General features: G+C 35.9%; 1 protein-coding gene across 1 annotated transcript; it reads left to right on the top strand.

Annotated features, from left to right (window-relative positions):
• The first annotated feature begins 6,322 nt into the window (after positions 1 to 6,322).
• LOC123523388 (chitinase-3-like protein 1) lies at positions 6,323 to 15,602 on the top strand. The gene is made up of 8 exons (XM_045301069.2): positions 6,323 to 7,296; positions 8,944 to 9,115; positions 10,598 to 10,847; positions 11,451 to 11,554; positions 12,641 to 12,764; positions 12,958 to 13,143; positions 14,516 to 14,638; positions 14,793 to 15,602. Exons 1-8 carry the CDS (start codon positions 6,966 to 6,968, stop codon positions 14,958 to 14,960), a joined length of 1,458 nt encoding a protein of 485 aa, XP_045157004.1. The 5' UTR covers positions 6,323 to 6,965; the 3' UTR covers positions 14,961 to 15,602.
• The last annotated feature ends 887 nt before the right edge of the window (positions 15,603 to 16,489 follow it).

Genomic DNA, 16,489 nt, shown 5'->3' with positions numbered 1-16,489 from the left:
AATGTTCTTACTTATGTCGCAGAAAATAGTTGAACAGTACGAAAACTGATAATCAAGAGTTCCTTTCTTGTTCGCATAAATGAATTTTAATACAGTACGAGTTGAAGAATTTTAAGTTGAGAATCCTGGGTATCCCGTTTAAATAACTTTATAATGGCCAGTCTCAAAGAGACGGTACGGTGGGGATTTTTGCTTGAATATAAGGAAGAAAACAAAAGTGTTCGAATACCACGGAGGTTTCGTTACCTTGCTGTCTGTGTGGCCTATCGACAGGCTGAGTGGCAAGCTGAAAACAAGTTATTGCAATAAAAACCCAAAGATACTCTTTCTAAATGAAAGATCTTTGATATTTCTATGTGTACATGTATATTATATGTTTCGACGTAGATTAAAGTTCATAGTCTTTTTTTTTAAAGATAAGTTTGGATTAAAAAAAGACTAGATCTGACACAAGCCTGCAGTAATAAGCGGTTTCGCGGAAAATGTTCCCTCTGTTTGATGTTGAACATAAATTAAAACTGAGAGAAGGACGTGAAATAAATGACATAATTTAAAAGAAGTGAAATGAAATAATATGCACATGTAAAAGTTAATAGAATTAGAATATCATAATATGCAAAACATGACATTTTGACAGGCCTTGTTGTTTTTGCGGGCAATAGCAAATGTTTTGCATAAGCATATGACTTTATCTAAAATGGCGAAAGGTGGTGAAAAAAGTGCTAGTCAATGTTTAGTGCAGGTAATATTCTAGTTTGGAATACAGGAAAAATGCGTTTATATAGAGAATATAGTAAAAATAGCCGTGATTTTAGGCCATGTTTTCAAAAGTACCTTTCTTTTCAGAAATTTATGCGTTATATGTGAGAAAAAAATGAGATATGCCATGGGCTTTTAGTCCTTATGAAAAGATAAATAAAACTGAAAGTCATGAATAGTTGTTTTAAATGCAATACGAAGAAGTTAACAAATTCTATTTTCTTTTTTTTTCAGAATACTTCCTAGTAAAAAAAAGAAGAAACAACGCGTATATACTCTTGCAGTCTGATATGTTGCACAATAATAGTAAACGGTCCTCTAACTAGCTTTTTCTTGATACTAAAGTTTGTTATAAAATTAAAAGAAAGATATTTTACATCAAAATGATAATAATAATAATATTAAAAACAAGAACAAGAACAAGACAACAGAGAACCAAGAAAAGACAACAATGAAATGCGAAGTATGATAGTCATGCATGTATGCATGACTTCAAAACCTTTATCACGTAGGTGCGCAAAATCTATAACTTTGAAGTCACATGACATGTCTAGCTTTGTAGGACCACATTCGTAACAGATCGCATTTGTAACAGGTAAAATGTGTTACGAATGTGTTTATCCAACATGAGGGGTTGACATGAGAAGCACATATGTATCATGTTGAGTTTTATACTGCAAATGTTCAATGAGTTGGTTGCCATCACAACATCATTAGATGACTGCCATTAGCACCATCACAAGTTAGCGTCGGCGTCTTGGACGACGTCAATGACGTCATAAAATTATTTGAGCCGCATCATGAGAAAATAGCCCTTCGGGAATCTTCGAGGTTTTGCAACCAGTGTGGGCCCAGATCATCCTGCGCATCCTCGCAGTCTCATCACGGCCCACACCGTTCGCGGTTATTTCAAAGAAGGCTTATTCTACCTGAATATGAAATTTTCTGACCCTAATTCAGATGCATAAATGCACAGATCAGCCTAAATATAGGCTTTCCGGAAATTCACGAAAATGACGTGGCTCAGTTTTTATCATCAGTTCTGCATCCACTGCCACTACCACTTTAATAAGATTACAACTTCAGCTACATCTATTGTTAGCTCGACTTGCTGAAATGTAGACCCACATGCTCAGGTCACTGGTTCGAACCCGGTGGCGACATACCTTTGCAGCTATCTTTCGTCATCCAGAGTTGTTTCGAGTTGGTTGACAAACAGGAAGTTGCTATGTCACGGGACAAATTATATACAACTTGTCATGGACGGAGTCGTAAGCCTTAAGTCTAGAAGGGCCCGACCTTGTGCTGCGACCTATTGTCTATGAGATATTAAGAAAATACGCCTTATTTTCTAATTACCCTCACCCCACTGTAATTACCCTTCTTTTATTATAAGCCCACCGTGAACTAGCAGAGTCTGTGCGTTTGTTCAGTTATATATATAGGTTCTTGTCCTTGGTATAACTTGTCCATGCATAGTCAGATTGTCAAATTATTTGGTACAAATGATCAGCATGGATAGAAGGTGTGTTGCGATTATGATCCTTGTTGCTATATCCAAGATCAAGGTCACAGCTTTGAGCTTAGATTTGGTTTGTTATTTTGTTGTAATGTATATGTTTGTGCCCGGATCATAACTCGCTTTAGTCAGATTTTCAAATACTTTGGTACAAATAACCACCATTTATTGATAATCTGTAATAGTCATATTGCATCTATAACTGCAAACGTCTCAAATTTTGGCACCCTGTAGAATGGTTTTGATGAATATTATGTTTGTTTGTTGGACTCAGAGCGCCTGTTTTCAACAGTATTTAGGGAAAACAGTTTAGGGCAGTTAATCTTACCATTGATCCTAAAACGGACCAGTCCAAGATGATGATGATGATGATGATTATTATTATGATGATGATAAAAATATCAATAATTTTAAAATCAGTACAACAGTATTTTTATGTTAGTAACCGACAACTTCCCAGCTTGAAACAGCACCGAATGGCGAAAATCACAACATTTACGAGACTCAGTATAGTTTTCACCCGGTCTCGAAAGTGTGTCCCTCGACACTCTAGTCGATGGTTAGTTCTGCCCATTAGTTTCAATTGAAATTATACCCTGGTTCACATACGAGTTTACACTCATACGTTCGTTTACGGGTCTGGTAAAACGCACCGATACACATAAGGTCTTAACTGGGTGGATGGGTCATTCTATTAATTCTTTAACTTTTAGGGATAAATAAAGGATACATTTTTAAGCTATATAAATTAAATTTAGAAAATTTTGGTTTAGCCACGTACAGATGGTTATTCTTAAGTAGAAAACTAATCCATAGTGGGAAAATAGCGTTTTAACATTATTTTAAATATATTTCTTGTTTATTTCAAGCAAACAAGTCCACTGAAATTAGCTAAGAAATATTGCCTGTATGCATTAAATCAGTTTGTTGAAGTCACGCCCAGTTGAGGGACACATAGTTTTCCTTATCCCTGGTCATGATAAAAGAAAGTTTTTATTAGAAATGCAACAAAAAACTAAAATAAACAACTGATATCTGTCATATATTTATTACTAAAGGTAACTAACATGTTTCATTTGTATCATCAAAAGTAGAAAAAACTATAAGGGGACAGGAGTTCCTAAAAAATTAGAATGATCCGGATTTGAGACACAATATCTCTAGAAATTCCGGCCTTGACTGCTTTGAAAATTGTATATCAATAATAGATGGTAATATGACTATACATCAACACAAACAAGAACAATGTTAGAAATAGTCAGCCACTAATCTTCGACACGCTGTATTTTGACTTGAAAAATAGCGTGTATCAATTTTGCTGTCTCTGATTTTTTGACGTGAAAGAGGAGTTAAAATTAAATTTTGCGGTCTTATGCTCAACCAGATTTTCACTAAATCAAATACAGTAACTTTTGTTCATTATGATAATCTTTATATATATATGAATATTATAATGAATATGGTAATATAAATTTTGTTTCTGCAAGTAGAGATACGAATTATGGGAGGTTTCCTTTTATATGAATATTCATGTTTACAGAATATAAGGTTACTTACAAGGAATATGAATAACGTTTTGATCAATTCATCCCGAAATGGGGTCGTTTTTTTCATTTTCGTGTGTGAAAACGTAAAATGTTATTATTTTGTTTACTAAGTACCATTATGGTACTTATGATAAATACTAAGATACCAGACTTTTGCAGGTAAAGATATTTGTTACGGGATTTTTGCAGTAACAAAAATGACCATACGGCTCATATGGCTTTACCTCACATGATAAGACTTATAGCTTTGAAATCTATTGGCTAGACAGTCCCGGGGTATTTTCGCAGAATATATCTTTGAAAGCTTGATAAAATATTCATTAAAATTAAATCCACCAAGAAAATAACACGGAGTTTTCATTGCGACAGCGACAATCAGTTTTTACCAGGACGTAGACCAAAGAAACTGAGTGGGCTTCAACAAAATATACCATATTGTTATTCGTCGGGATTTTACTGATCACAGACAGTCATATAAAGTTTTCGAATACAAACTATGAAGAAACCCGTAATATCCATAAAATTGCTTGCTCGATTCTATGTTTTAACCGACAACTTCCATGAATCTCATTTATGGAGGAAAAATGTTATTAGTCACTGTGGTATCGTCGCGGTAGAATGTTCTTCACCTGGGGATCGAGCCTGCGACCGATGGTTTGACAATAATGTGCTTTTCCATCTAACCAAAGCATTTCACACAAAAAAGTAATTTTAGCTATAACCACTTAATTTGTCCACTAAATCTTAAAAGCTTCAAACTACTTTAGCTTTGTACAGTGCAAGGAGCCTCCCCGCGAAAGAAAGATTTTTTAGTTATATTTTGTATATGAGCCGCATCCGCGCAGTCTGGTAGGGTCCGCATACTGTTCGCTAACGATTTCTCTAATTGCAATATGGTTTGAAAGCGAACAACATGGATCCTGACCAGACATCCGCGCAGGCTGGTCTGGATCCATGCTGGTCGCAAATGCACTATGTTGGTTTTCTCATGGTGCGGCTCATATGATATTACAAAACGGCATCGAAAAGTTGGCACTGACATCCAAGATCGTAAATCGAAATTAAATTTCTAGCCAGCTTTAAACTTCGAGCCAGGTCGAAGATCGGAATTCAACATTGAATATCAATTTCGTGCTTGCTTTGAAGTTATAGCCAGCTCGAAGTTCGAAATTCAAGATAGAATTTCGAGGTAGAGTTGAATTTCGAGCCAGCTCGAAGATTGAAATTCAGATTTTCAAAAAGTTGAATTTCGAGCTGGGGTTGAATTTCGAGCCAGCTCGAAGATCGAAATTCAGATTTTGAAAAAGTTGAATTTCGAGCTGGGGTTGAATTTCGAGCCAGCTCGAAGATCGATATTCAGATTTTGAAAAAGTTAAATTTAGAGCTGGGGTTGAATTTCGAGCCAGCTCGAAGATCGAAATTCAGATTTTCAAAAAGTTGAATTTCGAGCTGGGGTTGAATTTCGAGCCAGCTCGAAGATCGAAATTCAGATTTTCAAAAAGTTGAATTTCGAGCTGGGGTTGAATTTCGAGCCAGCTCGAAATACAGATTTTCAAAAGGTTGAATTTCGAGCTGGGGTTGAATTTCGAGCCAGCTCGAAGATCGAAATTCAGATTTTCAAAAAGTTGAATTTCGAGCTGGGGTTGAATTTCGAGCCAGCTCGAAGATCGATATTCAGATTTTGAAAACGTTGAATTTCGAGCTGGGGTTGAATTTCGAGCCAGCTCGAAGATAGAAATTCAGATTTTGAAAAAGTTGAATTTCGAGCTGGGGTTGAATTTCGAGCCAGCTCGAAGATTGATATTCAGATTTTGAAAACGTTGAATTTCGAGCTGGGGTTGAATTTCGAGCCAGCTCGAAGATCGATATTCAGATTTTCAAAAAGTTGAATTTCGAGCCAGGGTTGAATTTCGAGCCAGCTCGAAGATCGATATTCAGATTTTGAAAAAGTTGAATTTCGAGCTGGGGTTGAATTTCGAGCCAGCTCGAAGATCGATATTCAGATTTTGAAAAAGTTGAATTTCGAGCCAGCTCGAAGATCGATATTCAGATTTTGAAAAAGTTGAATTTCGAGCCAGCTCGAAGATCGATATTCAGATTTTGAAAAAGTTGAATTTCGAGCTGGGGTTGAATTTCGGACCAGTTCGAGCTGAGAGATGAACATTGAATAAATGACATAATTTAAGAGAAGTGAAACGAAATGATATGTACATGTAAAAGTTGATAGAATTAGAAAATCATAATAATATTATGCAAAACATGACATTTTGATAGGCCTTGTTTTGCATGTTTGCGGGCAATGGCAAACTTTTGCATAAGTATGTGACTTTGTTTAAGATGGCGAAACATGGTGAAAAAAGTGCTAGTCAATGTTTAGTGCAGGTAATATTTTAGTTTGGAATACAGGAAAAAATGCGTCTATATAGAGCATACAGTATAGTAAAAATAACCGTGATTTTTGGCCATGTTTTCAAACGTACCTTTCTTTTCAGAAATTTCTATGCGTAATATGCGAGAAAAAAATGAAATATGCCATGGGGTTTTTGTACTCTTCAAAGGAACGATAAAACTGAAAGTCCTGAACATACGTAGAAGAAAATAAATTCTAATTTCATTTTCAGAATATTATCTGTTTGAAAAAACAACGGGTGTATACTCTTGCAGTCTTTGATATGTTGCACAATAATAATAAACGGGCATCTGATCAGCTTTTTGTTAGTGCTAACGTTGTTATAAAATTTTCATAAAAAAAAAACAAAAACAAAAACAACAACAACAACAACAACAACAAAAACATTTAAGGAGATAGTTTAGGCGGTGGCATTCATTTGATCTCTTCATTATTACGTTAGCATTTGACGTGAAAATATTAACAAGAAAAAGGCACAAAAAGCAAACATACAAAAAACAAATAATAATAAAAAAAAACAATAACAAAGAACGAAGAAATGCGAAGTATGATACTCATATGCATGCATGGCTTCAAAACCTTTATACTGGTATTACGTAAATGAAGCGGAAGTCACGTGACATGAATCTCAAGTCTCGCTTCTTTAGCCCGTCAAAGACATACCGTCTCGTTTTGCACAAAATACTGTCAGAAGTTTTCATAAAAATGATTTAGAAAATTTGCACGTATCATGGAGCACATAAAAACAAAACGAAAAACACTTTGTATCTTGATTTTAGTGCTTGTATGTAACTTCATGTTCTCTACCGGTATTAGCTGGACAAGATATAACTATAGATTTTATTTTTCCGGATACAGATGTGTTCCAAATGAAACTATATTTCAAAAGGACGACGTTTTTGATTCGGTAACATGCGGAAGGATGTGTTACGTGACCAAGCAGTGCCTCAGCTACGTGTATCAGCCAGACAGTCACCAGTGCATCGGATGTCGTGTCCATGGTGAGAAATGGGCTGGTCATTACGATGCACTTCCAGGATCAATGTATCTGTCACGCTCATGTAAGTTCAGGCCTAAAAATATTGCTTGTTTCCGGTAACATGCCCACCCCTTAAAAAAAAATAGGGTGGGTAAGTAGGATTTTTTTTTAGATTTTTGTTTTACAATGAAGAAAGAGCAACTTCCCTTGAAAAGTAAAAAAAAAAATAAATAAATAAATTCCAACGCCATAACAACATTTAGGGTGGCTGCAAATTTTAGGGTAGGTCGAGATACCGGAAACAAATAATTTTTAGGCTTTATTTTCATTATCACATAATATATAGTATCAGTTACTATCGTCTTATAAAAAAATAAGACTTTTTATCCGCATGAAAGAACCGTTTTGACCAAAAACCACGAAATTTCGTGCCTACGAAATTAAATGTTGGCCTGGTGGTCTAGTGGTAACACGCTTGAATGTCAGTTCAGATGTCTGGGGTTCGAAGCCCACACCAGCCACGGGAAATTTCTGAGAGTATCTCACACCGTCTAGGAGGTCGGTACTGATTCTATCCAGGAAAGACTGCTTTGCATGTTCGGTGCAACATACGTGGCACGTTAACCCTTACCCTGCTAAATTTCTATAATGAACTTGTCCATCTTTCAATTTGGACAGTACTATTAACTGTTAAAAGGGGTGCTTACCAAACAGATACTGACTGAACGGCGAACAGTGTAGATCTTGACCAGACTGCACGGATGTGCAGCCTAATCATGATATACACTGGTCGCAAAGGCAGAATCAATCGTGGCCAGTATGATAAAAGTTAAAGAAACAGAGAGCTAGGTAAAGTTAGCGGTCATACCTGTATCAAACACCTCTCTCTCTCTCTCTCTGATCTTAGGGAGAGAAAGCGGTGGTGGGGATGGGGTGGGACGGGTGTTTCCTTCGCTCGGTCCTCTGGCCAGATCGCTCTGTGTCTGTACTTGTAGAGGATGAATTTGGAACCATGAGTGGCTCCCTTTGTATGTAAAGCGCCTTTGATCGTATTTATCATGAAATGTTTTTATTTGTTTGTAGGAAGGTGTAGAAAATGTTTAAATGCCATGGAATATTGTATCATTGGTAATTCTGAGTTGTATTGAATAATTTCATTTGATATGATAGCGTCATAATGACGTTGGGTTGCTTTAGCGGTAGTGACGTTGCCTGGACAATTCCAACATGGTAAAATGAAACTGTGAATACATAAAAAAGTAAGACTCAAACACTACAAGAAGCACTACAAAAGAAATAGTACACCAGATCATCTCTCAGAGTTACAAGAGAAAGAAAAAATATATGATGAAGTGTGTGAGAATGTCAAATCAAAAGCACGATTCCGGATTGTAGTCTGTCGACTTCAAATAAGGTCTAAAAGTATTGTTTGTTTACGGTATTTCTAAAAATTAGGGTAGGTAGGTCGGTATTTTTTGTGTCAAAAAATGAATACAAATAAGGGTGTTATGCCTTTAGAGCACAAGTAAGTTAATTTCTAACATCACTGACCATGTTAAAAGCATAAAAAGTGCAGTTTTGCAACTTTTTGTTAAAAAGTTGAAAAAAAATCTCCAAGGCATTTAGGGTCGGGCCAAAAATTTAGGGTAGGTCGAGATACCGGAAACGAACATTTTTTTTATGCCTAACAGAATACATTTTATGACTGACACACCTGTGTTTTTTGCAGGTGACCAGACGTATCTAAGGGTTGGTTACTATGACAGTCCTGCAATCTACCGTTCTGGTGGTAAATATACTCCCGACAACGTTGATGCCAGACTATGTACACATATCATATATAGTTTTGCTGGGATCGCCAATAATACACTCCGTATGGCGTTACTGAATGATGGGAAAATGTAAGTTGTTTTTATAACATAACAGTGTCACAATTCGTACTCATGTTCTGTAAAAATTCACGAGTCATGAATTTAGGTAAAAAAAATCCCTCAAAAATCCCTCATGGACATGCAAACAGTATGTATTATAAAGATATCTGCAAAAAGTGCTTAACATATGCGAACGTGCTACCGGCGCATGCATTTTTTATTTCCGATTATAGCTGTCAACACTAAATTTATCTACCAGTGAGCAATTCACTTAAATATGCAATCGTTTTATCTGAAAATGTTTACTTCAAAGTATATATTTAAAGGCTCATGAATCCATTAGTTATAATGTGGCTGCCACCATTTTTTTTTTATGAACGTAAGCTATAATAATTTCTTGTTAAGTCATATTTTCGATAGTTGTTTTCTCTAATATATGCCAAAGGTTTGAATACTTGATTAATGTAGCAGAAAGTTTTGTTTCGTTGTTTCGTTTTCTTTGTTACTTCCAGTTATGCTTCTAACTTTATATATTCATGAGCAGTAATGAAAGTTGTGCTTTTCTAACCAGTAATTGTATGCATGTCATCTGTTTCACCTGTTTTTAACTAAAACTTTAAAATTCCGTATAAGGCTTTTAATTTTATGTTAAAATCAGATAAAGCAGTTGTCCAAATAGAGAATAATGCATAATGAAATGGTTAGAAAAACACTCATTTCAATCTTACACATGAACTTATACAGTCTGTGCCATAAAGGGAGGCAATCAAAACAATTGATTCAATAATACCTTCAAATATGTTATCCAATATTCAAACCTATGACACATATTGTAGAAAAACAATAATAGGAATTAACAAGAAAATAATGAATATCATGTTCATTACAAAAACATGCGACAGCCACATTTTTAAGAAAGGCATTATGGGTTCTTAAAAGCGTTATGAAACTTGAAGGTGTTTCATTTGTAGGTATCTTAATTGGAGGATACCATCCCATGATCAGTCTAAAATCATTGTTGAAGAATGTATTATGCAATACTGGTTTTCTTTTATTCGTTTCCATGTATGTATAATAAATTGAAATGCATGTAAATGTGTGATACTGATAGTTAACATAGCTAACATGTACAAATATAATTAAAAAGACCTCTCTAAACCGAAGAATCTTTGCAGAGTTACTAATTTATTAGTGTGTACAAATACCTTTTCACGGGTATGTCGTAGGGAGGCCCGTGACCGAGTGGTTCGAATTGATGTCCCTCGCATCTTACGGTTCAAAACCTCGCTTAGGGTGTAAAATTCTTTCACGTGAGGATGCCATCAACTGGTCGGTGGTTCTACCCAGGTACCTGCTCATGCCTGAAATAATGCCTGGCCGGGCACCTGGGGTCTTCCTGTTATATAAAAGCTGCAAAGTAGTTATTTGACCTACATTGTTTCGATGTGATGTGATATGTCGTATATTATCCATTTAAAATCCAAGTTTTTCTGATAAATGCATCCAAACTAGGTTCAAGAAGCTACAGAAGTTGAAAGTTTCAAACCCATGTCTGAAGACACTAATTGCTGTGGGAGGATATGAAGGAGCAAGTTCAGACTACTCTTTGATGATGGAAAGTAAAGAAAATCGCCTAAAGTTCATTGAGTCAGCCCGTTCCTTTCTGCGTACATATGGATTCAACGGCGTTGACCTCAAATGGGAACATTCAGTACAAGAAAGCAAGCCGGAAGACAAACAGAATCTTGTGCTACTAGCTAAAGTAAGCTGGGACAATATCCTAGTTTTTACTCTTAACAGCGATGCATTCTTTTAACCCTTTACCTGCTAAATTTCTATAATGAACTTGTCCATCTTTCAATTTGGACAGTACCATTAACTGTTAAGAGGGGTGTTTACCAAAAAAAAAAAAAAAAAAAAAAAGATACTGACTGAATAGCGAACAGTGCAGATCTTGTCCAAGTCTTAACTTTAATCTTTATCATGCTGGACACGATTGATTCTGCCTTTGCGACCAGTGCAGATCATGATCAGCCTGCACATCCGTGCAGTCTGATCATGACCTGCACTGTTCGCCATTCGGTTAGTGTCTTTTTGGTATGAGTCCCTTTTAACAGTTAATGGTACTGTCCAAATTGAAAGATAGAGAAGTTCATTATAGAAATGTAGTAGGGTAAGGGTTAAGTTTAAGACTTTAAACGTTGATGAATACGGGCTCTCTTTTTGGAAAACAACAACAATAACAACAACAACAACAACGATATTTAAAGCATCAATTTAGACAATAGAAAATTGTCATAATGTATTAATGCTTTACAAAGATTCGCTTTAAATATTGATGTGTGAAATATGTATATCATTTAAGGAGATGAAAGAGGCATTTGTCATTGATGGGTATTTGCTATCAGCAGAAGTTCCCGCCAGACAATGGGAAATCGAAGGGAAATATGATGAGAAAGCACTAGCTGAGTATGTAGTAATTGTCTTTAGATTAATATTTCACCGGGATTTTTTTACAGAAATGTTTCGCGTTCTACTAAACTAGGTTAATCTACATTTTATTTGGTCACAACAAAATGAAAATATTTGAGCCGTGCCATGAGAAAACCAACATAGTGGGTGTGCGACCAGCATGGATCCAGACCAGCCTGCGCATCCGCGCAGTCTGGTCAGGCTCCATGCTGTTCGCTAATAGTTTCTCCAATTCCAATAGGCTTTAAAAGCGAACAGCATGGAGCCTGACCAGACTGCGCGGATGCGCAGGCTGGTCTGGATCCATGCTGGTCGCAAAGCCACTATGTTGGTTTTCCCATGGCACGGCTCATTTGTTTACAGCCTTTAATTTTACTAATGCTTAAAATGTCTCAATGGCCATGCCCGTGTAATCTCGTCCGTTATTTCGGCAATTTTCGGTCTTATTTGTAGCTCATACGAATAACAACCGGAGAAGTCCGAAATATTGCATTCGGAAAAGTCCGTAACCGAACGGAAGTTGCCGATTTTCATTACGGGTGTCTTAAATTATGATGATAGTTACTTATATGTCTCCCATTTGCTTATCGCTTTGCGACGGCTTATAGTCTTGTTATTGAGCCGCACAATGAGAAAACCAATATAGTGCGTTTGCGACCAGTATGGACCCAGACAAGCCTGCGCATCAGGATCCATGCTGTTCGTTTTCAAAGCCTATTGCAATTAGAGAAACCGTTAGCGAACAACATGGATCCTGACCAGACTGCGCGGATGCTCAGGCTGGTCTGGATCCATGCTGGTCGCAAAGCCACTATGTTGGTTTTCTCTGGCGCGGCTCCTTTGTTTTTCAATACAATGAAATAAGACAGATTCATTAAAAGATACAATAAACGCATTTTCTTGATACTTCTCTTATATTGGTCTTAATTTCTCATTTTTTTTTTTTGATAAGTAACTTAATCTCGCTAGAGCACGAAAAAAATATTGTTAAAAGCAAAGAAAAACCACTTGAATTATTTGTTATTTTTAAAACATATATGATATTACATGAGCTATATGTTATACTTTGATTTTTCTTTTTAGACATCTAGACTTCATACATGTAACCACGTATGATCTCCACCTTGACATGCACACTAATAGTTACACTGGATTACATTCCCCATTGTACCTGAGCAGTCAAGCTTTAGCTGAAGACACCAGCTTGGTAAGTACATAGGTTAATCAATTTAAAAATGGCAATATTCTTTTAAAATGAGAGTTATGAGTCAGTAAAAAAGGTCGTCGTTTGTGGGCAATCAAGAATGTCAAAGATAGAATACAAGTCATTCAAAATAGACTAAAAACTTGATTTAAGTTGTTCTTCAGAAATGCTAATGTGAAATTATCCTTAATTTTAGAACTCAGCTGCCGAATACTGGATTTCAAAAGGTGTACCAAAGAAGAAGTTGATCATAGGTATTGCAACATACGGACGCACATTTACACTACTAAATGAAGGAGAAAGCATGATTGATGCACCAACTATAGGTTTGGGGGGTCCTGGAGAGTTCACCTTGAAGCCAGGGCTGTTGTCATATTATGAGGTATATATTGTTCTTAAGATAGTTCTGCACGTTTGGGTCGATCTTTTCTACAATGTAGAATATGATTAAACTCTGATTTTTTAAAACTTCTGAATATACCTAGAAAATTAAGCAAATAAAAAAGATACGGTCGTGTGCTTGATTTTTTGCTAGACAGATTTGAAACAAAAATGGACCTCACACAATGTTTTATAATGGAAGTCTATGGGAAAATCATAACTTTCATAACATTTTCGCAAATAGAAATGTTTCTACAATGTAGATTTTTATGAAACTTCTAACAGATGTAAATAAACATATGGCCTATAATTTGGTGAAATAAAATGTAAAGGTCCGTGTGCTTATTTTTGAGATTTTTGACCATAATTAAAGCACTAATTATAAGACATCATTTTGAAATTTTTAACGTGTCATATGTTTTAATATCATATTTTGACTTAAGAAATGTACCAACAGTGCCATTGCAATAAATGTACTCACAGGTTTCGATTAATTCATAAAATGATTTTCATTTCCGTACGCCGAATCCAGGCTTTATTCTACGTTTTCCGGATAAATGACATTACGCCATCACTTCCGGTATATCAAACGTGCAGAACTAACTTAACATGTAAAACAGTTGTTTTGTATTGATTTTTTTGGTACTTGTAACATGTGCAAACGTTTATTTTTTTTCTTAACCCGTGTCTAGAGTGCGCAGTCGGTAGCGTGCATGTCCACTGCCTTCACAACAGGCTGAATCAAACCGAGCCTGCAACATTTTCATCTTTGTCGTGTTGGATGACCCGTAGAGTTTCCGCTTTTTTAAAAAAAAATATTTAAAATGTTTGAAAAAAAATCAGTATTTCATCAGTATCACGTCAGTCGGTTTAACTAAATTTTAGAGTATCAGTTGCAGTACTGACTTGAATGTTCTCCACAAGATACTGACAACTCCTTCATAGGTAAGGATGGAAGTGGAGTCATTTCAAGCAGTATACATGAAGAATCTATTGCCTTATATCAGTCATCACATAAGACTTTTGGTTACGTGTGCTCTATCATCTAAGCTAACATTTTAACCCTTACCCTGCTAAATTTCTATAATGAAGTTGTCCGTCTTCCAATTTCGACGGTACCATTAACTGTTTTAGAGGGTGCTTACCAAAACATACTGACTGAACAGTGCAGATCATGATCTGCACGGATGTGCAGACAGATCATGATCTGCAATGGTCGCAAAGGCAGAATAAGTCGTGTGCAGCATGGTAAGAGTTAAGCTAGGGTTTTTTCAAAGACATACTGTTACATTCTAGTATATCGTAATCTTAATATCTTATTCAGTAAAGTATACGAGATTTTTGCAATAATGTGTATTGTTTTCTTTTTCCAGATCTGTCTGATGCAGGAGCGTGGGCTTGGTATAGAACACTGGGATGACGAGCAAAAAGGTCCATACTATGTCAATAGATTACTTTGGGTCGGCTACGATAATGTGAGAAGTATCTCTGAAAAGGTAAAAATACAAATATGTATATCCTTGGATTTTATATTAACCAGATGAGTTGAATTCTGCTCTAGTTGATGAATTTTATCAAACGCCCACTTTGAACACTTACCAGGAGTGTTAACAAAGATCAGTAATTTGTCTAAATTTTCTTCATTTACAGATGTCTTGGTTAAAGGAAAAAGGATACGGAGGGGTTGTGATGAATTCCTTGGACCTAGATGACTACGGACAGGTGTGCAAATCTTCGAGTCGACCATACCCGCTTCTCAATGCTATAAATGATCACCTTACATCCGGATTAGAAAAGACGGCACAAGATCAAAAGTAAAAGACCTATGAACACTGAAGTCAATGGATGCAAAGAACATAATATCAGTCTAGTGGATACAACAGATTAAATCTATGTCTACCCTTTCTCTATTGGGCATTTATTTAGATATGTCAACCATTGGCTGTTGGTTGTTGGTTTCAAACGTCAAAATTATTATCCGCAATAGATCAAAGACTACAATTAGAATTTCTTCTGACGTCAAAATCATGATTGGAAAGATATTAAAAGCTATAATCAGAACTTCTTCTGACGTCAAAATCGTGATTGGAACTATAATTACAACTTCTTCTGACGTCAAAGTCTTGATTGGAAAGATATTAAAATCTATAATCAGAATTTCTTCTTACGTCAATATCATGATTGTAAAGATATTAAAGACTATAATCAGAACTTCTTCTGACGTCAAAATCGTGATTGGAACTATAATCAGAACTTCTTCTAACATGACAATCGTGACTGGAAAGATATTAAAGACTATAATCTGACCTTCTTCTGATTTACAGGATAATTTAGATTACGATTTAACCCTTATCATGCTAGACATGATTGAGTTTGCCTCTGCGACCAGTGTAGATAATGATCAGCCTGCGCATCCGTGCAGTCTGATATGATCTGCACTGTTCGCCATTTAGTCAGTATCTTTTTAGTAAGCACCCCTTTTAACAGTTAATAGTACTGTCCAAATTGTAAGATGGACAAGTTCATTATAGAAATTTAGCAGGGTACGGGCTAAGACTTGTGTATCTAAAGAATGAGATGTTAGAGCGCACCTTTCAGGGCTCCATAACGTGTCAATATTGTTAATTGAATTAACCCTTACCCTGCTAAATTTCTATAATGAATTTGTCTTTCAATTTGGACAGAACCATTAACTGTTAAAAGGGGTGCATACCAAAAACAAACTGACTGAATGGCGAACAGTGCAGGTCATGATCAGACTGCACGGATGTGCAGGCTGAGCGTGATCTGCACTAGTCGCAAATGCAGAATCAATTATGTCTTGCATGATAAAGATTAATCTGGGCACACATACAGTTTTACTAAAATACTTTCTTGATATAAAAAGTCTCTGCTTACAGTGGTTTGAAAATAATGTATAGATTATCAACAATTACCTAACACTTTATGGCCATATACTGAAGATGAATTTCCTTTCACTTACATTGTAAGGCATGACTCTCGCATTTGATAGTACACAATATTCGGTTTCATAATCAGATCACCGTAAAACTAAAGTTTCATATTGACTAATTACAATTTTTCATCGAAGGTACCTACCACCAGTTAAAGTCATGATATCAATGTTTGTTATAATAAGTCTATATTGCCTAACTGTTGTCTGACATATATTGTATATTTCATCTTTGTTGAGACAGTAGTAAGATAGGACTAGTATTTGGTAGAAAAGGGTGTACACTTTGTGATAAACTTTTAACATTAAAATGTACACGCACGGCTGCTTATGGCAGCATACCATTATACATGTGCTATTGAACGAGTGCAACCATTGTAAAAAACGAGTTGTT

This window comes from Mercenaria mercenaria, chromosome 3 (assembly GCF_021730395.1).
Source record: "Mercenaria mercenaria strain notata chromosome 3, MADL_Memer_1, whole genome shotgun sequence".
Lineage (NCBI taxonomy): Eukaryota > Metazoa > Mollusca > Bivalvia > Venerida > Veneridae > Mercenaria > Mercenaria mercenaria.
The sequence above is the reverse complement of the archived record's forward strand: the minus strand, read 5'-3'. Positions and strand labels throughout refer to the sequence as shown.

What these genes read in the sequence shown, in the direction of transcription:
- LOC123523388 (XM_045301069.2), top strand. Translation starts at nt 6,966, where the DNA reads ATGGAGCACATAAAAACAAAACGAAAAACACTTTGTATCTTGATTTTA. An exon ending in ATCTTGTGCTACTAGCTAAA is followed by an intron (nt 10,848 to 11,450) that starts GTAAGCTGGGAC and finishes ATATCATTTAAG; the next exon opens with GAGATGAAAGAGGCATTTGT. An exon ending in TGAGAAGTATCTCTGAAAAG is followed by an intron (nt 14,639 to 14,792) that starts GTAAAAATACAA and finishes CTTCATTTACAG; the next exon opens with ATGTCTTGGTTAAAGGAAAA.